The 26,400-nt window shown below is 39.8% G+C and overlaps 1 protein-coding gene across 2 annotated transcripts; it reads left to right on the forward strand.

The window, feature by feature from the left end:
- Positions 1 to 11,291: 11,291 nt before the first annotated feature.
- Positions 11,292 to 24,239, forward strand: LOC109040560 (uncharacterized). 2 transcript variants are annotated; one of them, XM_072304373.1, is made up of 5 exons: positions 11,292 to 12,459; positions 14,961 to 15,163; positions 19,131 to 19,565; positions 22,137 to 22,463; positions 23,485 to 24,239. In XM_072304373.1, the coding sequence occupies exons 2-5, from the start codon at positions 14,966 to 14,968 to the stop codon at positions 23,917 to 23,919; spliced, it is 1,395 nt and encodes a 464-aa protein (XP_072160474.1). In that variant the 5' UTR covers positions 11,292 to 12,459; positions 14,961 to 14,965; the 3' UTR covers positions 23,920 to 24,239. The 2 variants fall into 2 exon arrangements, with proteins under 2 accessions (XP_072160474.1, XP_018912116.2); XM_019056571.2 differs by having other exon boundaries at positions 11,292 to 15,163.
- Positions 24,240 to 26,400: the final 2,161 nt, after the last annotated feature.

The raw sequence follows: 26,400 nt of genomic DNA on the forward strand, positions 1-26,400 counted from the left end.
CAAATTTACCGCCAAGAAGATTTCCTTATGAATCAATAAAGAAAATAATGCCTGTTTGGAGAAAAAAGGATGCTTATTAAATAAAAAGAAAAGTCACTTAGATCAAGCAGAAACCCACTTTCATTCAGCTACTTTATTCTTGATTCAAAATAGAATCTTCTTGACGTCATACTCAAGAATGTTGCTGCCTACATCGAGTCCCATTTTTCTCTAATGAAATTCAAAAATTATGCTTAACGTTTTTAAATATGAATGCTAGGGCTCAAAGAGTTTTCTAGATTACCGCTCTCTTTTTTGTAACGTAGTATCTTGATTTATTTTGCAAGGAAAGCTCTGTACCCTTAAAGGAAGCTTGTCACTCTTGATACGTAGGAGCGCCTTCAATCTCGTATGATATTTTGCGACACCTATGTCGCGAAATAGTTGCTTGAAATGCCGTAACACTCTGCGGCGCGGCGGGCGACCAGCATGACACGTGCATAGGCGCCTACAAACCTAACAGGGATACTTCACGCACTGCGCAACGCGTGAGGTATCCCGTTAGGATTGTAGGCGCCAGTGCAGATTTCGCTCTCTAATATTTAAACTGCGGAGTCAGCGTTTTTCAACTCATGATTTTGAAATGTTTGCACGCTCTGCACGGATTATTCTCATTTCAATCGATGAAAAAAAAATATGTATTAAAGGAAAATGTAACGTGTATTTTGAAAATATTAAGGTAGTTCCGAGTCTAATCTAATGATATCCAAAGCTTTTTAATTTTTCTTTTATATTTTGCGCTTTTACTGTGCTGCAGCGTGGTGTATTTGCAACCAAACGCTCAAAATTGGACGTGTTTGACTGTAAAAGATCGATGTAAAAATGGGTTAAAACCAAAGATTGCGTCCTCCTTAGTTTTTTCTCTCTCTTTTTCATTTTAGTATAGTTCCTTTCAACACAAGTACGGCTTCTTCAGATTAATATCGATGGCATCGCTTGGAAAAGGTTTTAAAAATATTTGCCACGTTTTAAATTAACGTTTTTAAAATGAAGTAATATTATCATTTAAAAAAGGTATATAAATACGGTATATTTTAAATCGACAATTTTATAGATAGAAATAAAACTAAATATTCACCAATTCAAAATTCTCTGTAAAGACGTTAATAGCCTGTGACGCTGAATGTCTTAAAATATATTAACTAACTAACTAACAATTAGACGGCATTAAGCAAAAAGGAACCTGGGGTCAAATTGTCGATTTCCGGTTTATGAAGTATTTCGTATCAGGGGAGTATATACCAACTAATGACAAAAATCAAACCCTCCAAAACACCTTTAAAAACCTTTTAATCGCACCGCGAAAATTGGAATTTCGTAAATCAGGCCGAATGCATTGTGCAAAAAGGAACCACAATTTGGATCCCTTTTGCTGAAGGCAAAATCGGAAATTTTCATTTTGCAAAAAGGAACGAAGAGGAGCGACTGCAGCGCTCGGCGAGGCACGGCGCGCGGCTAACCTTTGAACTACTAAACGACGCGGAAGACTTCAACGATCTGGAAATTCGAATAGTGATGAGTGAGAAGTTCAATTTATTACGTTAGTACTTCACGGATGTTGGTTAATAAATTATGATTTCACGAATTCTTTAAAAGGTAAGTGTTTTTATTACAAGTTTTAATATTCTGAGACAACTTGCCTAGCTGAATCACGCAAACTTCAAATAAGACCGCCAATCGGTTGTCTTACAATTGGTCGAATCGCACACCGAAGCATCACGATTTCTTCAAAATTATAGGCTTTCATTTTGTTTACAAACACAGGTCTTATCACTATCTTCTCCAAACGACGAATCATTGGACGACCATCAGGAGTTTAATATTCATTTTAAACTTACCTAACCCAACAGGTAATAACGAAAATGAGAAGTATGACTGAAGTTTTTTCAGATTTTCTCGGTAATATGGCACAGGCAATTACGAGTGATCCCTCAGCCTCTGCCACTTCAACTTTACCAGGCAGTGATTTTGTTCAAATTACTTCGAACGTCAGCAACTCTTTTTCCTCAGAGTGTAGAAATATTAGGTCTAAGTGACTTTGCTCCGGAGGTGCCTGTCAATGTGTCTGCCACTAACAAGTTTTCAAATGTTCTCGGTAATATAGCACAGGCAATTACGAATGTTCCCTCAGCCTCTGCCACTTCAACTGTACCAGGCAGTGATTTTGTTCCAATTACTTCGAATGTCAGCAACTCTTTTCCTCAAAGTGTAGAAATAATAGGTCTAAGTGACTTTGCTCCGGAGGTGCCTTCTAATGTGTCTACCACTGAAAATATATGTCCAATGTCTAGTGATTTGAGTATAAATAACCTTGATGATGTAATTGTAAAGAGTGTAGGTGAATGCGATGTCCCATCTCCTGTAATGGAGGTTCGCAGCTCCAGCAATGACCCAGCTCCCTCATCTCATATTTCTAATGCTGTTGGTAGGCCTAAGAAAGGCAGGAAACGAAAGTTCCGAATGACCAGAGACGAGAGGAAGAAAAAGAAAAATGTTTATGAATCGTATGAGGAGAGCCAAGGGACGATCATTGAGAGGAAAGACTTCCGAGACTACGTATGTAATTGCCATCGAGTGTGCCATGATAAGATATCAATCTCAGAGAGGGAAAGGCACTACGAACGATTTAGAGGAAGTGGCAATATTGATACTGAAACTGCCATTCTAGGAACCTATATCAAAGAGACACGGCCATTAAGAAAGTAGAAGGGTCTAAAAGAAGTTTTAGCAGGAAGTACTCTTTCAATGATATTGAAGTTTGTCGGCCATTTTTTTGTCAAACTCTGAGAGTGTCCACAAAACGAATCAATAGTGCCCTAAAAAAATTAAGAGGCAATGATATTGTGGACAAAAGGGGTAGAAGTGGTGGCCACAATAAATTAAGTGAATCAAAAATAAAGGAGGTCAAGGATCATATCAATAAAATTCCGAAGTATACCGGTCTCATTACTGTAGAAAAGAAACAGAGAGTCTATTTTTACCACATGATATGACGCTTCAAAAACTTTATGATATGTATAACGAAAAATATAGTAATCCTGTCTCTTTCAGTGCTGTCAGGTTAATTTATCATACTAACTTTAATTTGCGCAGAAAGCCTCTGCAAAAAGATACTTGTAGCACTTGTGATAGTTTCGAGTGTGCTAAAAAGGGAGCTTTAAACAAAACAGAACTTGATGAAATCACAGCAAAGCACAATTTTCATCTTTCCTTAGCCTCAGAGGCTCGGGAAATGATGACAACGGATAGGGAGGATGCCAAGGAAAATGCCTCTTTGGAGACGCTTACTTTTAAAGTCTGATTGAAAGTTTTCGTCCCCAATGACCTATAATGCAAATGGCCACACAACTGAGGTGGTGAAATCATTCTTCTTGCCAGCCTTCGTGCCCTGAGTGGACGAGCCTTCAACGGACGTGTCGTGTGCGGACAAAGGTTTGTTAATAATAAGGATTCCCACGAAAATGAGGATATTTTTCGGCGCCGAATTGGAAAACCACTCATGTCGCCACGAAAAGTTGAAAGTTAGGCCCTTAAAGTATGGTGCTAAACAGAATAGTTGGGAGCGCCGTTACTAGACTGGACTTTCGTTTCGACCTCGAGCAACTATTTTAACTCCCAGGAGATCAAATTGCATATCCAACGAAATGAGGGAATTTTAAGTATCCAATAATAATATCTTGGTGATTTAGTGCGAAATATGGTCCACTCAGGGCACGATGGGGGCGGGAGGTAGGATTTTATTTCGTGTGGTTATCTTTCCAGTTCTAAACAGTATCAAAAAAGTCGTCTCCTCTAAAGCCGTCAATGCTGCAAAAGAATCGAGGTTCCTTTTTTGTCATTTTTTGGTAAAAGCACAAAGTTTTGAAGAAATCTGTCAACACACTATGTTAAAGAATCTTAATACCTATAAAATAAAACATCAAAGATCGAAATTGATCCTTCCTCTGAAAAACGCCAATGGTTTTTGCAAAACCTGCTCTCCTGAAAACCCGCATTATTGCTAGTGGTTCCTTTTTGCAAAATGTCATCCAATTTGAAAGATGAATCAAAAGAAGAAAGTAACATTTTATTTAAAAAAATGAGTTACCGTAACAACACCTTCTTTTCTCTTAATTTTCTAATTCCACATTGTCAATATAATTTTACATACGGACTGAAATATAACCTTTGGAACAAGTCACTGTTTCTTATTTAACGTGTGGACGTAAATTATTGGACTAATCAGGAGCCCGGACAAAAAATCGTTGACGGAATGAAAAAATCTTTGACGGAATGTCCTATGAGACAGTAGTGTGTTGACAATTTATTGCTTTGGAGAAACCGTCAAAACTACAATGAAGACCTAGCAATCAAAGACCAGTCAAAAACTGGTATTAGTGAGCTTTGCTGTTTTAATGAAGTTCCATCATTTCACTGTGATAAATCTGGGGGATTTGACATTATCCATGATATACTTGAAGAATGTTGTGTGTTCTCATTTGAGGTTATAATAATGCATTTGTTAGAGGAAAAATGTTTTGAATTGAATACGCTGAATAGTAGAATTAAGTTATTTCACTACGGTTCAATCGACAAAGATTCAAAACCTCCTTTAATTAGTTTAGATGAGGGTGAAATAAAAATTTCCATGTCAGCTTCGGAAATGTTTATATTCACGAAGTATTTTGGTTTGATTATTGGCGACAAAGCACCTGAAGGACATGACGTATGGGCATTATACATTTTACTTCAAAGAGTTACGGATATTTTAATGTCCCCTGCAATTTCTACTGATGATGGGTTTCAAAATTCTGACTGTTGTAGGGTTGTAACATAGTGTATGTTCAGGCAGTTTCCCAAGGGGCTAATTCAAAGATACACTACAAAATTCAGAGATCCATATCGCCCGAAGTTTTCAGATCACACGTTGGAAGTTCGGGTCACATCGCTGTAGTTATTTTTCTCCGTGTAATGTATACGTTCCCTGTTTTTGTGAGGAGGGTTTCACTCAGTGCAGAGGTGGACTCACAGTTCAGCGTGAGAGGGCCTTTCTATTACGCCTTAAACTTTAAGAGTTTTTTTTTTTTTTTTTTTTTTGAGCTTGCGGGAATTGGTTTCAGAAAAAAAATGTGGCATAATCATGTTTCTCGCGAGGTATGGAAGGGAAAAATACTGAAACTGTTAATCCCGGTAGCATGCAGACCTCCATTTTAGCCTTGGTAAGAGGCTATGATATTTTCAGAGACAGGCGGACATAGCGACGCGTATGCATGATGACGCTAGAAAGACACGAATCAAGGATCGCGAAGCTTCGAATTGTCAAGGTCTCACCATTTTTTTTTTTTTTTAAAAAAAAGACCTGTCAGTGGCAATGTCAAAAAAAAACCTACCTTCCCCTCGAAAACATGCAAAAATGGCAGACTAAAGGCTGTAGGCGGAGAAAAAATAGGGGGACAGTTTAAACTCACGCAATTCCAATCGCGCGTTTATGTGCTGACAGAGACTATGAGCAAATGAATCAAAGTGAAAGAAACCTGTGTAACACAGAAAATCTGATGCACACAGTTTCTTTTGATTTAATTCATCGTCCTGCTCAGCATTTATAATTGTGTCCAAATGTGACCTTCTCTTGAAATTGTGGACATTATTTCATGTTTTGCTAGGCATTAATTTTGCATGATCTCAGAGTGTATCCTTGAAAGGGCAAAGAGAACACGCAAATTAGTATCAACATTTCCGATTCGGCAATCGATAAATACCTTTTGTTTCACCTAGCAACTAAAACAGTCCACTGCAAAAAACGATATCGCATTATTTTCTCAATATATTTATCTTAGAACTGTTTTTGATTTAAAGTAAATCTTTGCGATTCAAAATAATTTTCCCAAGTAAAAAATATAAATATTATTTGAAAGAAACTTTTTATTACAAAATACAGTCCTTGCAAACAAGACTCCCATGTTTTGCTGGACATTCATTTTGCATGATTTCGGAGTATAACTAATTGGTATCAATGCTCCAGTCTCTGAACCGATACAAGCCTATTATTTTACTTCAGTTCACAGCAAATTGCTTAAATTTTTTTTTTACGTTTTTAAAAACTATTTTTGATTTAAAGAAAATCTTCGAAAATCAAAATAATTCTTTTGTGTCAAACAAAAATAATTTTATTTGAAAAAAACGTTGTGGTACAATATGCAGACAGCACCCCTAGCCGTCCCTGCAAATGTGAAGGTTTTCGTCGCACCAAAGAGGGTGGCAACAATTCTGCTTGCGGACGTTAGTTTCCCAGCCCGGGATCTTGTAGGGTATGTTCACTCCGCAGCGATGCCCCCTATGATTGCACAACGGGTAGTCCTCCCAAGCATGGATATCGAGGACGATCATGGAAATGAACATCAAGGCCAGGCAGAAAAAAACCAAGCATTTCATCATATCGTGTCTAATTCTGAGTTTCCAGCAGTCATATCGCACATATTACCTATTTTTCAGCCGAGTAGGATCGATCCGATGTCGAAAATGCAACAGGACAAATCATCATGCCCATTTTGCGTTTTTCAGTTTCATTTTGGAAATATTCTACCTTGAAAATAACGAGAAAGAAATATTGACACAAATATTTTCGTGCTAAGGAAGAACGTCGAGTGAGCCTTCAGGCGTTGTCAAATTTCCTTTGATAAAACACATTTTGCCTGGTAAACTTATGAATATTTTTCGTGTAATTGTTCAGATAATTTTATTCACTATTTCACCTAAAGTTCCTGAAAATTGTAAGGCAAAATATTCAAAAAATTCCTCAAAAATTAACGTTCTATCGGTGAGAATTTGGCAACTCTCGAATGTTCATACGGCGTTCTTCCTTAGCACGGCAGGATACCTCCCATCAGGAAAATCTTCAGAGTGAGCTGTGACAAGAAACGAGCATTTACGTTGTTGAAATGGGAGAATTTACAACTTTATCACGCAATATAAAAACACTTGGGTCATTATTTCGAAATCTGCACAAAAAGTACTCATCTGAGGACTAGCACCTGTCGATAACCAGAAGACCATGGATACCCGTCTAGTACAACGATCAAACTAACTGTGAAAATACATGAAACTTTTAACCGGTTGGGGAGCTTACGGTAGGGCTTGTGATTCACCTGAATTTCTGGTAGCTCTTCAAGTAAAGCAGTATTTTAAAGTTCACAAGTAAAATTAGGTAGACAAAACGTGACTCGGTCGAGTCAACAGTGGGGGACTACGAACTGAGCGAGACTCACTGAGTGGATTAATGCGTTTATAAACACTTAATCTTCGTACTCAGGAATCGTCGGTAAAAAAGTAATATCCTCTTTAATTACACCTTCCTAGAGCGCGAAGCTTATTGACAGCAACTAATTCGAAAAATGCATACTAATTCCAAGACCTCCAGTCGCTCGCACAGATGTCAACCGATCGCAGGTTCTTTTTTAACGCACAAACTGGAGATGTTGCATGTGTGAGAAAGAGCCATGCACAAAGTGGCCCATTTATGGGCCCTCGAAATTGGGGTCGGAGTGAGGTTTTTTTTTCATCCTTAGGGTGACCCTTTACACATACTAAAATTTCAGATTGAGTATACGCACCGTTTCCGAGTTATGGGGGGGCAAAGTCCCCGATTTTCACCCATTTTTGCAGGTGTTTTAATGTCGAACTCCGGCTGTTACGAGGTACCAGATCTAGATATTGAAGCGCGGTTTGCGGTGATTTGTTAAGCTATTCTTGTAGTATTTTTCCACATCTTTCACAAAGCCCCAAATGGTTTTTCGGGGAGGGGGGGGGGACTTCATTCATACTATCACGACCGTTAGCGCATCTTACTGACTTTACTTTGATCTCTTCTCTCCACGCCGCGGTCATGATGGTATTTTCTGTTGGGGATTTTTCTTCTTCTTTACATTTTCCCAATTTTAATGTCCTCCCCCCCCTTTTCCCCTTTTTACCCCCTCCCCCGCAATCCAAACACTTCATCTCAAGTGCTTCTTCCTGTAAGGCAGATATGACGATGTTTTCTGTGAATAATTTTTTCTTATTCATATTTTTCACGTTTCTCTTTCCACTTCTATGTTTGATTTATTCTGTCCTAGGTACATTCTCTTCCGCTTTCTTCCAATTTGTAAGCACTAAAACTTACTTTTTCAACAGCAATTGACGCCTCACCAAAAATGTTTTAGGTAGATGAAAAATAAATAGTAAATAGATTAGATTTATTTACAGCATTCATAATACCGATCGCAAATGAATGGTGTGTGAGCCTCAGTAGAAGTATTTCAGTACCTAAACATAAGTAAAAAATTATTTGCCAGAAACATCGTCATTTCTGCTGCGGAGGGAGCAAAATACTTCAAGTAAAGTGGAGCGGGCCAGGGGGGGGATAATACAGGGGTAAGGGGGGCCCTTACCCCTGTAAGGGAGAAGTAAGTTGGGTCAAAGTTTATCAATCGTAAAGAAAGAAAAATAATCCCCCACATCTGACCCCGTCATATCTGCCTTACAGGAAGAAGCACTTGAGATGAAGTGTTTGGATTGCGGGGGAGGGGGTAAAAAGGGGAAAAGGGGGGGAGGACATTAAAATTGGGAAAATGTAAAGAAGAAGAAAAATCCCCAACAGAAAATACCATCATGACCGCGGCGTGGAGAGAAGAGATCAAAGTAAAGTCAGTAAGATGCGCTAACGGTCGTGATAGTATGAATGAAGTCCCCCCCCCCTCCCCGAAAAACCATTTGGGGCTTTGTGAAAGATGTGGAAAAATACTACAAGAATAGCTTAACAAATCACCGCAAACCGCGCTTCAATATCTAGATCTGGTACCTCGTAACAGCCGGAGTTCGACATTAAAACACCTGCAAAAATGGGTGAAAATCGGGGACTTTGCCCCCCCATAACTCGGAAACGGTGCGTATACTCAATCTGAAATTTTAGTATGTGTAAAGGGTCACCCTAAGGATGAAAAAAAACCTCACTCCGACCCCAATTTCGAGGGCCCAAAAATGGGCCGTTTTTGGCCTTTTTTGTGCATGGCTCTTTGCGATTTGACTGTTGATTCTCATGTAAAAGTTCGCGAGAAACACGATGGTCTCACTGATTTTCTCTGAAATCAACTCCCAAGCTCAAAAAACGCTCAGAAAGTTGAGGCTGTAATAGAGGGGATATCCCACGCTATTCTGAGAGTCCGCCTCTATACCATCAAGACAAACTCTCCATTCTCCAAGCAAAGATAGGGAGCAAATACATAAGTAGGGCTGCCGTGTTTTCAGTTTTGGAGTCCCCAAATAAAGTGACAGCCCTGTCAATGTATTTGCTCCCTATCTTTGCATGGAGAGTTTGTCTTGATGTAGAGGTAGACTCTCAGGATAGCGTGGGATATCCCCTCCATTTTGGCCTCAGCTTGAGAGCTTTTTTTTTGAGCTTGGGAGTTGATTTCAGAGAGAACCAGTGACACCATCGTGTTTTTCGCGAACTTTTACATAAGAATCAACATTCAAATCGCAAATTCCTCACACATGCAACATCTCCATTGTGATAGCGAAATTAGTGTATGGTGGTTTTTCAGAAAAATTCGGCACCATTACTGCGGACCATAGTTACGAAGTCGAAGGAGTTGTTAGAACGCGCTATAACTCATGCCTTACGAATCAATAAGTCAAACTTATTAGTGGCGCTGGCTGGTCACTGCCTATGAGGAGTGGCTATGCGCGAATAATCGACGATCGATATTTTCTCATTCGAAGGTGTGGTAAAGAATCGATTTTTCGGGTATTCGTTCTGAACACCCGTTTTACCGATACTTTTCCATAGGTTTAAAGGACAGATCAATCAATATAGTATTATATCAGCAAATTAAAAGCACGAAATATAAAAGAAAAAATTAATGTGCTTTGGAAATCATAAAACTGATACGGAACCACCTTACTATTTCCAAAATACATATCATATTTTCCTTGAAAACATATTTTTGTTCATCAATTAAGATGAGAATATTCAAAGCAGAATGTGCAAACATTTCAAAATCATGAGTTGAACTCTGATTCAACGAGTTAAATATTAGAGCCCAACGCAGAGTGGAGCAGCATACTGCCAGCGCAAAACGCGCACTGGCGCCTACAAACCTAAGGGGATACTTCACGCATTGCGCAATGCTTGCAGTATCCCTTTAGGTTTGTAGGTGCCATCGCGCGTTTCAAGTTTCAGTCGCGGCGCCTCAAGCAACTATTTCACATCAGGGGTGTTGCACAGTATCATACGAAATTGAAGGCGCTCCAAGATAGATAGAAAAAACATTAGCAGGGTTGCCGTGTTTTCAGTTTTCCCAAGTAAAGTGGCAGCCCTGTCAATGTATTTGCTCCCTATCTTTGCATGTAGAGTTTGCCTTGATAGAGAGGTAGACTCTCAGGATAGCGTTGGATATCTCCTCCATTTTGTCCTCAACTTGAGAGCTTTTTTTGAGCTTGAGAGTTGATTTCAGAGAAAACCAGTGATTCTCGCGAACTTCTACATAAGAATCAACAGTCAAATCGCAAATTCCTCACACATGCAACATCTCCATTGCTCATCGCCGTTGAATGTAGCGTCCAGCCCACTTTCAAACTAGGATCAACGAACTGGTACATCGGTGCAGTTGTTGACTGTTGCCTTTCAGAAAACGCCGGCCCGAAGATCTTTGAACGTAACCGATGGTATTCGTTGGGAAACCAACATCACCCTCTGTGCTTTCCCTCTATGATTTTTATAATATAATAATAATTAATAATAATTTATCCTCTGTTAAGTACCAGTTTTAATTTCGGAAATTAAACTTAATTTAACTATCGTGATAGTACCAGCGCGCAACGAAGAGTGACATAATTGATTACAAGTATTTTATCGTTTATGACAAACCCTTATTTATAACCCTTTATTGCATAGCGTTGCATGAAAGCAACAAATGGTTTTCAGCTTTATTTCTATGCTAGAGTGTTAAATTGAATCAAAGCAAAAAATGATTTTTTGAGAGCATTATAAGTCTGATATCCTAAAAAAAAAACTACAAAGATCAATTCCAACTGACTCTATTGTCAAAAAAATTCTGTACAATTATAGAATTTCTCTCCAAAATCAACGATTAGCATGCAAGAAAGGGTTAATTTCCGAAATTGAATTTAATTTCCGTACTACAATAGTACCAGCGCGCGTTGGAGAGTGAAATAAGAGATTACGAATATTTCATCGTTGACGACAAACTCTTATATTCAAGCTAGCGCCGAGAGCTATGCCCGGAGGATCGGAAAAACTTCGGTACTTGGACTGCTCCACAAATGCAACGCAGACGCACTCACAATGAGCCATGGCATTTCGGTATCTGGAATGGAACTCACTAACGATGCTGGCACTGACGCAGCCTTCAGCGAACACTCATCAACCGTAAAAAAACTCAAATAATCACCTCTCGAGTTGGGTGTTGAGGACTTTTCGTGACTGCTAAGTTACGAATGTACTTTGTACTTGTACGTAGTTCATAAAGTAACAAAAAATGTTCTTTGCAACAAGTTCGAATAAGCTTTGCCAAATTGCTGGGATTGTGTAATTTTTTAAGTAATTTGTAGCAGTGGCGTGGCGTGAATTGCGATGTATCGATTGCTATGCCATTTAAACCTATGATAAAGAATCGATTATTAAGGTGTTCGCTGCGAACACCCTGTTTATCGATCCTTTTCCATAGTTTTAAATGGCATATTAATCGATATATCGCAATTCACGCCACGCCACTGATTTGTAGCAAATTGAACGAACACCTATGCAGTTTTTCAAGTAATTTTGAGCAAATTAAACCAACACCAATGACAATTTTATTCCCGTGTAAATGAGTAAAGATACGGCATGATTTTGTATACTAAAAGAAAACAAAAAAAAGGAAATTCCAGAGGGTAAAGCTGCTAAAAAGTCTGCCGGATAGTACGTACAACGCCGCACAATTTTTCCAGCACTGTAACTTTCAAGGGCATTTTTTGTGAATAGATTTTTATGCGTTACGTTTCGAGAACTTGTTTTTTTCTTTCTTTTTTTGGAAAACTAAAAATTTAAAAAAAGTGATGTGCGAGTGCTGAAGTAAGACAAATTATCTGGAATCAAGGTGATGTTGACGTGGCGTGTGGTTAAAAGCATTCATTCGAGTTTTTTTAAAAGACCCATGAACACTATGTAGCTTAGGGTGAACGAGCTAGCTCCACGTTGAATATGAGTGGGTGTCCTGCGCAAGTTTTTTATTTATTTAAATTTTTTTTTGACAAATCTTTGTTTGTAACACTAAAATAGAGGTGTCCCTAACCTTCATACAGTGCTTTTTCGGCTTTTCGTAGTGCTACCATATTTTTCCTCGTGTTACCGAAGAATACGGATGAAGCACAATCATCTACCTCGATAATCTACCTGTGACCAGAGTGAGTGACCATTACTTTATTAATGCAAATTAAAGTTCCCGATCTCTAAAACAAATTTCTTGGTTGTTGGTGTTTGAATGATGTTCCCTACTTGGTTTGTCGGTTAAAAATATTTGATTCATCCTAAACTAATAAATGTATACACCCCTCGCTAATACACAAAAATACGTGTCTTTACGAGTCTTTCCACTTCCATACTTCTTTTCGTGCGCATTGCGTCGTTTCCGAACAAACTGCGATTTTTGACTATTAGTGACTCTTATGCTCTAGGTCCAATCACCGCAGAGAATGAAGACTATCGTATTAGTGTTTGATTAGATGTAGGTTGCAGGTGTTCTATAAATTAAATGCGTAGTGCAAAAAGGAAGATAAATTGTACACAAGTAAGTTTTAAAATTTAGATTACCACATTTTCGTTCCTTAAAATGAAACCTTAAATTGTCTTAATGATCTCCAGGCACGTACTTTTAAGCGTGTAAGCTATGTAAGCGTTACATACCCAAAGTAATGGGAGTGAGTCGTATATTAATAGTTTTACGATATTGTTTGTTCGTATTCAATTATGTAAATAGATTGATGGAGTAAATATTAACATTCACCGGTTATCGATCGACACAATTTATCGCAAAGCAATACATATCTTATCACTCTCCGGACAACGTATCACAAGCGCCATGCAACGTTTCAAAATTTTCGCAGTTATTTAATTTGTTTACACAGAAATGGTTCAATCTGTTTGAAAACTTCAGTAAATTGTATTGGAAGCACATAGAAAATTCAGTGAAATTTTCGGACAGCTTCGTTGAACGATTTCTCTGTAAAAAAATAAAATGGCGGTGGAAAGTTTGAAACGTCACGTGGCGATTGTGATACTTCGGCCGGAAGAAGACGAAGGACAGAACAAGATACAAATCTCCAAATAGATAGCTACTCCTAAACAGAGGATGTCCTTGGCCTACGTCAAAAATGAAAGGCAAATTAAAAAGGTACCACAAAACTCTCTTGAGGCAAGAGCGACACATGGTAAATAATTTTATGTGATGAGGCGAATATTTTGGAATAATCCGAATATAGAAATATGAATTGAACCTAATTAAACTGAAGTATATCCAACTCGGTTTCACAGAGTATCAATATTTGAACAATTATAACAATGTTCACTACAATGGCGAGACATTTACTCACAATTAGAACATTTGATTACAAAATTAAGAAATACTAGAAAATGGACTCTATTAACAGTCTTGTCTCTCCTTGATTCCATTCAATTTCTAATCTGCCATGCCAAGGAAAAACGCCGTATGGACATTCGAGAGTTGCCAAATTTCCTCTGATAAAATATATAATCTTCAGGAAAGTCATGCATATTTTCTCTTGGAATTCTCAGATATTTTGGATCCGATTGCGGATAAAATCCTCCGAAAAATTTGACTGCATTTTGCAATTTGGAACTATAAATTCTGGCTCATCTGAAAAACCACTTATGTGCATAGGGAAACTAATGGCACATACTTTGTTTTTAAACCGGGTTAGAATTTATAGCTCCAAATTGCAAGATGCAGTCCAATTGAAGGTGAAACCAGGGCCGGATTCACCTACTTACCGCCCCCTTCTCATTCGTTTTGAAACATCAATAAAAACCATCAAGTGAACGTGCCAGAGGGGGAGGAGTGCATAAGACGCGTTTACCTACTCGTGTTGGATACATTTTTTGCGAAAGCCCTGTCAGCACTACTAACAAAATTTCACGGAACTTTGCTCGAAAGTTAAGTTCCGTAAACCCGTCTCTATGTGGACAAGGTCCTCCGTTCATAAGAAATGAACCAAAAAATTATGAAAGAACAAACATAAATGTGGTTTAATAATTTTAACTTCCGCCACTGCGCCGCGCTGATCGCACTGTGATTGGCGCAATGCGTGAAGTATTCCTGCAGTCTTGTAGGCGCTATGCGTTTCACGCCAACCGCTCCAAACCGCGCTGTGTTTGCCGCAATGGGTGAAGTATTCATGCAGTCTTGTATGCGCTAACATGTGTTACATGCCGATCGCCGCGCCGAGGGTTCGTCTTTTTCATTTCAAGTCCTCGTTATCATTCTGCTCTGCGTTGCGTTGAGCTCCAGGCCTAATTGCGTGTTCAGTTCCTCTCTTCACTCTACTAATTAAGGTTGCTATTTCTTGTATCACCGGAAAACGACAAAATTAGAAATTACTATATACTCTCAGGAAAGAGAGATTTCGTCCTCCTTTCTCATTGATCATTTTTTTTTCTGAATCCCATTTTTTTAAATCTATATTTAAAAAAAAAATTCAAAATTTGTCGCCCCCTAAATTTGCCGCCATGAGCCGCGGCCCATGTGGCCACCCCCTTAATCCGGCCCTGGGTGAAACATGCACAGATTTCCCAGAAAATTCGCGGTTCATCAAAGTAAATTCGTCAACACCTGAAGGCTCATACGGCGTTCTGTCTGAGCACGGCAATAATGAGATCCGCACTTATGTAGGCTAGATGATTTTGGGCGTAATATTAGCCGTCACCTCATGGTTTGATCTTCTGGGTGAAGCCAGCGCTAGAAAATACTACTACCTCGACATTCTGGAGGATAAACAATTGGATCGCGATTATATCAGAAGAAACGGAGAAGTTTTTGTTTCCGACGCGCCTGCCCGATTATACAGGTGCAGAAATACACATATGGACGGTACGGTAAGACAGCCCTTACATATTTGACACGTAGATAGCTCTTAAGGTGGATTTTTAGCACTTCCGAACACGATACGATGGTCGATCGACCAGTGGCGTGGCGTGCTTTGCGATGGATCGACTGATCTGCCATTTAAACCTATAGAAAAGGATCGATAACAGGGTGTTCGCAACGAACACCTCAATAATCGATTCTTTACCGTAGCTTCAGATGGAGGAATATCGATAATCCATCTTTCACGCTTCGCCACTGCGACCGATCAATTGACAAAGAGGTACACGGAAAAAAATTAAATGTTGATTTAGCATTTATACTGTTAAAAAGATGTCCGACAAGTTTCAAATGCTGATTTTACATTACAAAAATGCTGACATAACATTTTAATTTGTTAGTTTTGCAGCGGGCGTAGTTACGTTAGCATTTGTGAAAATGTAAAATCAGCATTTGCAACTTGTCGGACATCCTTTTAACAGTATTAATGCTAAATCAACATTTAATTTTTTCCGTGTAGATGCGCTGATCATAGATTCGTGTTTTGATGCTTGATTCTTGTAGATTAGCTAAGATTAATAAGATCCGTACGAACAGCAACTTTCTAAAATCAATATTAATCGAGCTATTGCCCTTAGAGAAGTCGGGATTTTGCATCAGATGTAATGATGATATTGCTAATAAATATGTTCTGATTATTTTTAAACAATCGTATATTCATGATCAAAACTATATACTAAGGTGGCAAGTCACATCAACTTTTGCCAAATTTTCAGGGAACGGGAGTGTAGATTCTTCTGAAAATTTCAAGGGATTTTCATAACGACGCGAGTCAGATTCCCTGACATTTTTAAGAGATTCCGCACTACAGTTCGACTATATTTGAAATTAGGAGCTACAATGTGTGGCTCCTCTGTGCGAACACTTTGGTTCTTAGGGAAACTAATGGTGCATACGTTGTTTCTAAACTGAGCGTAAACAGAAATCGTAGTTCCCAATTGCAAAATGTATCCTACCATCCACCGCTCTATACCCATTTATTTGTATGTTCTACTTTTCGGACATTGGTATCAACATGAGAAAAAGGTAAGCAACGTTGTCATTTATTTACACATTTTCCTTAAGAATTACATGGACGTGATCTGGGACGCAGTTCGGAGAGTCTTGCCGAACGCAATGGACCACTAGACAATGTACGAATGTAGAATTCTGATACATGTTTCTTAACCAGAATTTCATGTAAAACACGATTCTTGCGTCGAAAATTACCGAAATCATGTCCTATCTAAGATATTAACGATCTTATTTTACATTCGTTGCCCGCATTTGAATTTGAATTTTTAATTTGAATTCATCACACGAAACTCAATACTCCACGCGAGTCCAATCGCGTACTACGACGGTTTCGGCAGGCTTCTCAATCCACTGTTCATTCCCACCATGTGTTTTTCAAACTATAAGCAATTTGCTACAGCTGAGCCAAAGCGTCAAGATTGAGGTTGCCAGATTTTTATATCGCAGAGACTGTTATGACAACGTTTAGCGCGCGATGTGAATCACGCAGAGCATTAAGCTTTCATGAGCGGGAGGTTTGAATTCACGCGTCAAGAATCATTAAATATATTGGTTAGGAGGTAATTTCAGTAATTTTCGTTGCACAAACCGTACTTTACGTAAAACTTTGATTAAGAAACATGAATCAGAATGCTTAACATCGAACATGTCTAGTGGTCCATTCGGAGTCTTGTGGACGAAATCCGGACTCATCCGTGTAAATCTCCCGCTTCAAGACTGCGTGAATAAACCAGAGAGTCTTCATTTCCTTTTGTGCTGGTTACACGATCGAACTTCCATCAATTTCCGATCAAATGGTGACTGGTGCGCACCATCTACCATCAAATTTCTGCGGCCTGCAAAAATTTGACGGTAAGATGGTAGATGATGGAACTGAGGGGCTCATCATTCATCTGATTGCCACACAATCGTGCTTATTTCATACTTATTTCAATCAACACGCTGTTTTTAATTCATTTTACTCATAAATCTAGATAACTCTCGACCGCCATCTTGGTCATCGTTTTGATCGGAATTTGACGGAAATTTCAGCGTGTAATCAGGCCAATAAGCCCTGCATAGACGATCAAATTCCGAACCAATTCCGATGAAAGTAGACATGCTGATGACCGGTGGTCACCATCTACCATTAAATTTTGACGGGCCGCACTTTTTTGTTCAAAGTAAGATCAGAACGGAGTGCCACCATTCATCATTTCCTGCCACAGAAAACATTTCTGCCAAGTGTTCATTTTAAAATGAAGCGAATTAATGATTTTAAGACTGATGACCCCCGACACTTTGATGCTACTTTGATCGGAATGGACCACTAGACAAGGTACGAATTTCAGCATTCTGATACATGTTTCGTAACTAAAATTTCACGTAAAACACGATGCGCACATAGAAAATTACCGAAATTAACTCCTTACGAAGATATTTGATGATTCTTGACTTGTGAATTCAAACCACCCGCTCATGAAAACTCAATGCTCTACGTGATTCACATCGCGCGCTAAAAGGTACGGCAATTAAGACGCGGAATGCCGCCGCGGAATCTGACGCGGCGGACGACCCGAGCGAGCGAGGCGTCGAGTTTGTTTCCGTTCCGCCGTGCCCGGCAACTAAGCAGCGGAATCGCCTCCAAAATTCCGCCGCGTCCGTCGGCAGTCTCGTCCTCAGTATCCGATGATAACTCACGACTGTAGGTGTGTTGTGCCTTGCTACAATGAACATTCACCACGTTTCAAAAGCTCTAATATTTTTTACGAGAATACCAGTCAAAATATCCCTTTGCAAAATTTCTAAAAGTATTTTTGAATGAGCAAAACAATTTTTGACGCACGTTGGCAAAAAACTCCAACATACAGCAATAAAATGTTTACAAAAAGTTCAAGATAAGCTCCCTATCAATAGTTTCAAATTAACGAATGAAGCTTGAGCAGAGAGTTGCAACATTGCAAGCAAAGACACCAATTTTTTTACTTTCAGCCATGATGTTCAAAAAAAGAGGTTTCTCTATAGATATATAGCAACGTATAAATAAATTTTTCAGATGCCAAAAAGCCATAAAATAGTTATTCCGTTTTGTTTTTATAGATTTATTTCCTGGAAAAAAGGTGTCATGTTTCTTTTACCTATTTGTGTGGTATTATTTGCACCTGGTACGAGGTAGGATTGCCATGCGTTGATATCGTGCTAAAAAAATGTTTTCTTTCATGAATCCAATAAGTCACGATGGCCCGCAATTTTCCATTGGTTTCTCCACCGCGATCCACGTTTCGGCACATAGACATGAAAAATCATCGAAAACCTCGGCGGACGAGGCGGAATCTCCGAGGGATTCCGCTCCGATCTGTTCTCGACAGATCGGAGCGCCGTGACGCCGCGGACGCCGCGGCGTCGCTCCGCTCCTTAGTTGCCGCTCCCATTGAAACGCGTGTAACAGATTTCCCTTCCGTCCGCCGCGTACGATTCCGCGGCGGCATTCCGCGCCTTAATTGCCGTACCTTAACGTTATCATGACAGTCTCTGCGATATAAAAATCTGGCAACCTCAATCTTGACGCTTTGGCTCAGCTATAGCAAATTGCTTATAGTTTGAAAAATACATGACGGGAAATGAACATTGCTCGATTGAGAAGCTTGCTGAAACCGTTGTAGTGCGCGATTTGACTCGCGTAGAGCTTTGAGTTTCTTTATGAGCGGGCAGTTCGAATTCCTTGTAGCCAATGTGAAATAAAAACGTTTATATCTTCGTTAGGAGTTGGTTTCAGTAATTTTCGTTGTGTGAATCGTTTTCTACGTGAATTTTTGGTTTAGAAATATGTATCAGATTGCTTAAATTCATACCTTGTCTAGTAGTCCATTGGTTCGGGAATTTGATCGTCTATCGAGGCCTGTAGTTTCTGGTTTTGCTTCTCAGGCCGTCATCTGGTGCAAATCGTTGAACCGGACGGAGGAAGCGCACGCATGCAACTCGGCGACGTTCTTCAGCGCCTACAGACCGTCGACGGAGACGCCCTTGTGGCTGGACGAGGTGGAGTACCCGATGCTGCCCCTCTTCATGTCCGTGGGCTTCCCGCCGCGCCATCCGCATTGGCCGAACTTCCAGACCTCCACTCGGGATAGGGAGGTCGAACGAGTCATCCAGGTCTGTAAGAGCAACGGGTGTCTCCCGGACCAAGAGGAAGACATCAAGGATCTCCTGGACTACGTCAAATGTAATAATGTCGGCGAGTGCGTCATCGATAAAAGCCGGCACATCATAGACACCACCTTGCAGGTTTTGCAAGGCGCGCTCGAGTGGATCAACGGAGTCTATTACAAGAACTACAGTCCTCAGGCCAGAGTCAAGAAAGTATGTGACCCCACCCTAAAAAGCTTATGTTTTGTTCATTCAGTGAAAAATTTAAAAATTTTAAAGACGTTTCCCTAAAACGGTGAAAAAAATGGAATATCTCCACGGAAAAAACGAGTTTAGGGTTGGGACCTACATGTTAGTGCTGGGCACTAACGAGGGTTAGATCAAATGGAGCCAGCAAGTCAGAGGAGTGCTGGGCACTAAACAGCTCGAGGCTGGGTCACTAAGGAAGAAGTAGTGTCAAGCCCTAAAGTGACTTTGGAGCGAGCGTAAAATATGAAACGTCTCCGCCTGGGATCGAACTCGGGTTGCGCCGGTGGAAGTCCAGCGCGTTACCACCAGGCTATCGTGACTCCGACGTCTCGTGGGTGAATTAACACCTGTTAAGTGCAACTACGTCTCGCGGCATCTGATTAGCACTACTCATGTTCAGTGCCCACCTGTACTGCCTTCCGGTGTTGAGCTGTACAGCGCTTAGACGCCAGCCCTCAACTACTCCCCACTAAACGGCCAGTAGTGCTCAACACTAGTCTTGTTTTTTCCGTGTCTAAAAAGACTTTGAAACGTTTAAGGAAATAAGTATTGTTGACAAAATGCGTTTATCAAAAGTCAAATGTTCATGTTTTGTTTACCTATGGAAACAAAAAACTTTTTGGAGACTTTCTAAAACGGAGAAAAACTGGAGAATCTCAAAAGAGACTTTGAAACGTTTATAGAAATAATTTATGGTGACAAAATGCGTTTTTAAAATTTTTAATGCTTACGTTTTGTTCACCTATGGACGGTTAGGTGATCCAGTTTTTTTTTCCTTCTCGTTTTTATTTCACGGAAAAAACAAGACTAGTGTTGAGCACTACTGGCCGTTTAGTGGGGAGTAGTTGAGGGCTGGCGTCTAAGCGCTGTACAGCTCAACACCGGAAGGCAGTACAGGTGAGCACTGAACATGAGTAGTGCTAATCAGATGCCGCGAGACGTAGTTGCGCTTAACAGGTGTAAATTCACGCATGAGACGTCGGAGTCACGATAGCCTGGTGGTAACGCGCTGGTCTTCCACCGGCGCACCCTGAGTTCGATCCCCGGCGGAGGCGTTTCATATTTTACGCTCGCTCCAAAGTCACTTTAGGGCTTGACACTACTTCTTCCTTAGTGACCCAGCCTCGAGCTGTTTAGTGCCCAGCACTCCTCTGACTTGCTGGCTCCATTTGACCTAACCCTCGTTAGTGCCCAGCACTAACATGTAGGTCCCAACCCTAAGCTCGTTTTTTCCGTGTTGGCAAATTGTGTGAACATTGTGCATATTTATTACACAAATCGACGGTGTTAGTCGACAATCACACAACTCGTTTGCGGTGTCTGAAAATCCCCGCCTCTATGTTAATTTTTTAAAAGAGAACAAATTGACATCATTCCTTGAAGTTCATGCAGAATTTTCTTCGCACAGAGAAGAAAAATCACGAAAGTTTTGAAAGATTGCTGTTGAGCAGTTTTCCGTTCCAAAAATAACGTGTAACAGGAGGCCTGCGACGTCGCAAACCGAGTTATGTGATTGCCGACTTACACCGTCGAAATATTTTACGGGGGTTTTAAATGAAATGAAGGAATGCCAACTCCCTGACGGGTTGTGGGAGGACCGAGTTCTGAGGCGGTTAGGCGTCGAAGAGCACAAGAGGGCGCTGTGAAAGCGACTCTTATTATGTTATTGCACAAGAGTGTTACACATTCCGTTATTAAGACCAATCTTGGGTTATCTATTTTTTCATTGTGCTTAACTTGACTGGTTTCGAAACTTTTTGGGCCGAGAAAAAGAAAGACCCTCCATTGGTATTTTGGTGATGGTGGAAGCTTTCACTTTCGGGAATTCAACGCACTGGAAAAAAAAACACATTGGATCTAGATTCCAGACTCTTGAAAAAATTGACAAAGAAACGGACTCTTGATTCAATCAGATTTAAGCTTAAATCTGATTGAATCAAGAGTATTTTTTCTTGTCGATGTTTTTAAGAGTCTGAACTCTAGATCCAACGTGTTTTTTATTCCAGTGCGTGCTGAGAAACTCGTTCAGCAAAGAAACCGAAATTTGATAAAGTTGTCCGAGTCAGGACCGTACCTGACGCTCATCATTCACCTGCTAGGTAAGATGAATGTTGCTCCCAAATACTCGTAATTGTCTAAAAAGAAATTTTGAGTCCCTGAAAGTAAAATTTTCCACCTGCGCGGGAAGAAAGTATCACAATCCCAACTATACTCCTAGCTGATTCCGGCGCCAGATATTAGAGTAGTTACGCAAGTCAGAGGTATGTATAAGTCGGTGGAAAGTGTGGTTGGATCAACCAAGCCACTAGGCGGTGGTGCCCTCACAGTCAGCATGAGTGTGGTTGGATTTACTATACCGCTGGATGGTACTTCCACACTTTTAGCTTGTGCAACTACTCTTATGGCTGGCGCCAAAATCAGCTAAGTTGCGATTGTAATACTTTTTTGTAATACTTACATTGTACAATTACTTACAATTACAAATGTTTACAATTGCAATACTTACATAATTCGTATTACTCATTATTTTTTCAGTTCGCGATGAAAAGGCTGCCAAGTTATTTAACGAAAAGTCCCTTGTGGAAAAAAGTAGGTTGGGCCTCCAGTCCGCGTCGTGAGAGATCAACATCATCACCCCGCAGTATTCCAATATCTTCCGAGCTAAAAGCCATCAGCAAACTCATGGTCAACAAACTGCTTGACCCTTGCACCTTCAAGAGATATGTTAAGAAAGAGGATCAATGGAACGAGAAATATCGGATCGACAAAAACTGCAGAATCTACTGCCAATTCCTGGGAGTCGCCGTGGAGATGTTTGTACCGACCTCGGTGCCCTACCCTCTCGTGTACTGCTCCCATCTGGTCAGTGCCAATTTTGAGGGTTCCTTTTTTGAGCGTTCACCACGTTAGTGGTGTACGCTCTTTCCGGCCGGTTTGCAGCGGGTATGTTACTAATGAATCCATTGGTAATAGCCTGCACTGCCTTTTGGGAATCGGCGCCATTTTTCGTGGCGGGAAGCAATATCTAGTTTCTCAATTTTATTTACGTACCATTTCTACCTTTTTTCTCCCAATTTTTCCACTGTACGTAATGCCTGTAGGCTTTTCTTTGAGAAATTAATATCTTTACGTTTTAAAACACTGCAACATACTTTTATTTAATGACTCTTTCAAGCATCGTTCAAATTTTTTGTCGTCGTAATTCTAGAAAAATTTTTGGGTACTAAGTACCCTCTCATTAATGACCCCTATATTTTACTCTATGATTCTTGTATATATGTATGTTTCCTAGGTTACGCTCCACGTTTAGTTCAACAGCGTCTTGCAGCGCTCTCTTCCGTCCGCGCAAAACCACTTATACACATTGACGAGGTGCTACGGTGAACGCTCTCCAACGTTAAGACGTTGGAACCGTCGTCTTGTTTATCATTTAAGGCGCTTGGAGAACAAGGCGCATAAGCGCAGTTTTTGAAAAATTGAGATATTAATGATTTCAAGTAAAACAAGTGTAAACAAGTAAACAAGTAAAACAAGTAAGTGAGGAAAACAAGTGTAATATGCATACACTGTTAAAAATCCCGGCGCGAAATTCAAGATTTTCAAAAACCGATTATACTTAGATGACTAACTTTTTTATTATTCTTTACGCACAATGGCCATTTCGGGCAGGCCGCCCAACTTCAGGTTTATAAGTGTTCATGGTGCCGATAAAGTGTTAGAAAAATTGTGCAGTATGCTACAGCATAATAGTGAAGTACATACCGGTACATACCGGAGGGTTAGGGTCACACATCTGAAGTTCTCCGGTAATGCTTCTTTATTATTTCTACTTTGTTATTTAATTTTTCTGTTTTCCAATTATATGCTATCATTACTGTTTTAGATTGACGGAAAATGCAATAAGAGAGATGTGTGTGTCTGCGAGCGACGAATCCCGACTCCGATTCGACGGTACAAACCTGAGATTAACATGCTTTACTGCGACAACATGCTCCGACGGAAACTGAGCAAGATCGAGTTGCCTATTCAGAGGCCGCCTCCGCCCAAGTATACGCCTTCAACGCCGCCCAAGTATGCGCCCACACCTTCGCCCAAGTATACGCCTTCACCTTCGCCCAAGTATACAACTTCACCTTCGCCCTTTAGCCCGGCTCTACATGCATACTCTGGATCTGAATCTAGATCTGGTTCTGAATCTGATGCTGGATCCGAATCGGACTACGGCTCCAACGTTGCGTCTCAAGGCTCGCCGGTAGAAAAAGATGAATTTTTATTGAGGCTACAAAGGGCCTTTCCTTCTGGAAATATAGATGTTTGAAATTCATTCTACCAAAGCACCGAACTTTCTTTCTAAGCTCAGTATACTCTGCCGTGATAGCGAAGAGAGCCGTAAGTGCAAAAATGAAGTTTTGAGAAAACGGGCTCAGAAGCTTCTGACCGGAAAATTTTATTGAAAGAAGCCTCCGTTCTTTGTCAAATTGCCACTAATCGTCCGGAAGACTCCTAGAAATCGTATGGATGATTAAAAATCGACTGATTTGATTTCCATTACATAAAAAGGGTATTTTTCATTTTCATGCTAGGTTATTGTTAGGCAAGACAGCCGTAAGTGCTATCTTCTGCATGCTTTCGTGGTTGCGTTTTGGACGCACATCGAACACATTTTCAGGTTAGAAATTGGCAGAAGAGGGCGGTGCTTCACTGGAAAGCACTGTTTTCATTGGCTCTCATGCACCTACGGCTGTCTTGAAAAAAAGTATGTCATTTTTTATGCACTTACGGCTTTCTCATACGTCTTGCTTTCATTAAATTAGGATGAATTTTGCTGTTTTAGCTGTCTCAGTAATTTCATCTAAAAGAGTTTAGACGAATTTCGAAGAAAACTCGATTTCGAAAATTTTGCACTTACGGCTCTCTTCGCTATCACGGCAGTACTGCCGTGCTAAGGGAGGACGCCGTATGAACATTCGAGAGTTGCCAAATTTATCCGAGTAAAACATATATTTTGAAGAAAGTTATGCGTATTTTTCCTTGAAATTTTCCGATATTTTAGATTAAATTGGAAACAAAATTGTCTGAACAACTGGAAGAAAAATATTCAGAATTTTCCCAGTTACTTTGTTGGTTATTAAAGGAAATATGGCAACGCCTGACGGCTCATACGACGTTTTTCCTTAGCACGGCAGTATAGTTGGACTTCATTTTGCGATTAGGAACTACGATTTCTGGCTCATCCGTAAACACACTTATGTGAGTAGGGAAATTAATGGTGCATACGTTGTTTCTAAACTGAACTAAAGATTGTAGTTCCTAGTCACAAATTAGTCCAATTGAGGAAATAACTTGTTAAGCCTTGCTATCTTGAGCCTTGCTCCAGAAGAATGAACCAGAAGTATCCTCGGGTTCAATTCACTCTATGGTTTCCACTGAGACACGAAATTCATTAAATTTCAAACAGCTGAAAATTTTCCGCTCCTGAAGAATTAATTCCCCTCCTCAACTTAAAAAAATGAACTATTTTCCCTTCAAACACAGCATTCTCGAATGGAATGAACAACTGACACACGTAAAACGCCTTCAAAAGCTGCATGACACATCTGACACGATAATTGTATCACAGTATTTTGAAGGCGAATCGAAAAGAGTTAGAAAATGATACGAACTAGGTCGATTGCACAGATCCATCTATTTTATTGTAAAAATTTTGCTGAAATAAATGTTGCCTTTTATCTTTTTATCATGGGGAAAAACATTGCTCCACAGATCAGCAATTCATTTCTGAATAAATTACTTTAGAAAATCGTATTCAAAGCCAAATGCACATAGACGAGAGAATTTACCGTTCGACATGACAGCATGACACATAATCGAATAAAATACTTCGCAGTTTTATCTAACTATTACTTTATAGGGTTTTTAGCAAAGATGGAGGAAGATCAGCAAGAATGTACTTGATACGCTGTTTTCTCCTGTTTCTAACCATACTTGGAGGTAAAATCAGTACAAGGCTTTGTTGAATGTTCGTTTACTTCCAGGGAGGATTGACTCATAGGTTGGACCAAAAGCAAATAGGGACTACTATTTCTGGCTCTTCTATAAAATCAGCTATCTGCATAGGGAAATTGAGGGCATGTATGCTGTTCTTAATATAAGATATTGGTCGTTCACTAATTGCAAATGGTCAATTATTGAGCTCTGTCCACACTAGGTATTGCAAAGGGCCACTGCCTTGCTCACTGCAGGGAGAACGCCTGAGGTGTATTGAAAAATTTGTCATTTTGCATTCGAGAAAATATGAATTCACGTGCAGACTTATGAATATCTTTCCTTCACATTTTCAGATAAAATGGAGGAATGGACTATAAGAAAAGGTGCAAAAACAACACTTCGATACATATTTTCTTATCAAAATTTCACTTAGAACTCAATTTGTACGATAAAAATTACTGAACGTCACTCCTAACTAAAAATTCAACGTTTTTCGATGTGCAAATTCAAACTACCTGCGCATAGGAAAAACAATTATCTACTTGAGTATAAGTGCATACTAGCCGTTACCGTGTCGATATGAGAATATGACAATTTCTATAAGTGCTTCAGCTCAGCTACTGCAAGTCGCTCAAACTTCGGAGAACAGAGTGGAGAGGGAACGCTGCTAATGAACTGAGTAACATGCATGCAAAAACCAATGCAATGCGCGATATGATTCATGCAAGCTTCTGTTTTTCACGTGAGTGAGAAATTCAAATTTTGAGTAACCAACGCTAAATGAAAACGTCAAAATTTTATTTGCGAGCAA

This window comes from Bemisia tabaci, chromosome 9, assembly GCF_918797505.1.
Source record: "Bemisia tabaci chromosome 9, PGI_BMITA_v3".
Classification (NCBI taxonomy): Eukaryota; Metazoa; Arthropoda; class Insecta; order Hemiptera; family Aleyrodidae; genus Bemisia; species Bemisia tabaci.

Excerpts from the sequence above, each read along its gene's own strand:
- LOC109040560 (XM_019056571.2), top strand. The coding sequence starts at position 14,966 with ATGATTTTGGGCGTAATATTAGCCGTCACCTCATGGTTTGATCTTCTG. Across the intron at positions 19,566-22,136 it reads CTCAGGCCAGAGTCAAGAAA|TTCGCGATGAAAAGGCTGCC; the intron begins GTATGTGACCCC and ends TTATTTTTTCAG. Across the intron at positions 22,464-23,484 it reads TCGTGTACTGCTCCCATCTG|ATTGACGGAAAATGCAATAA; the intron begins GTCAGTGCCAAT and ends TTACTGTTTTAG.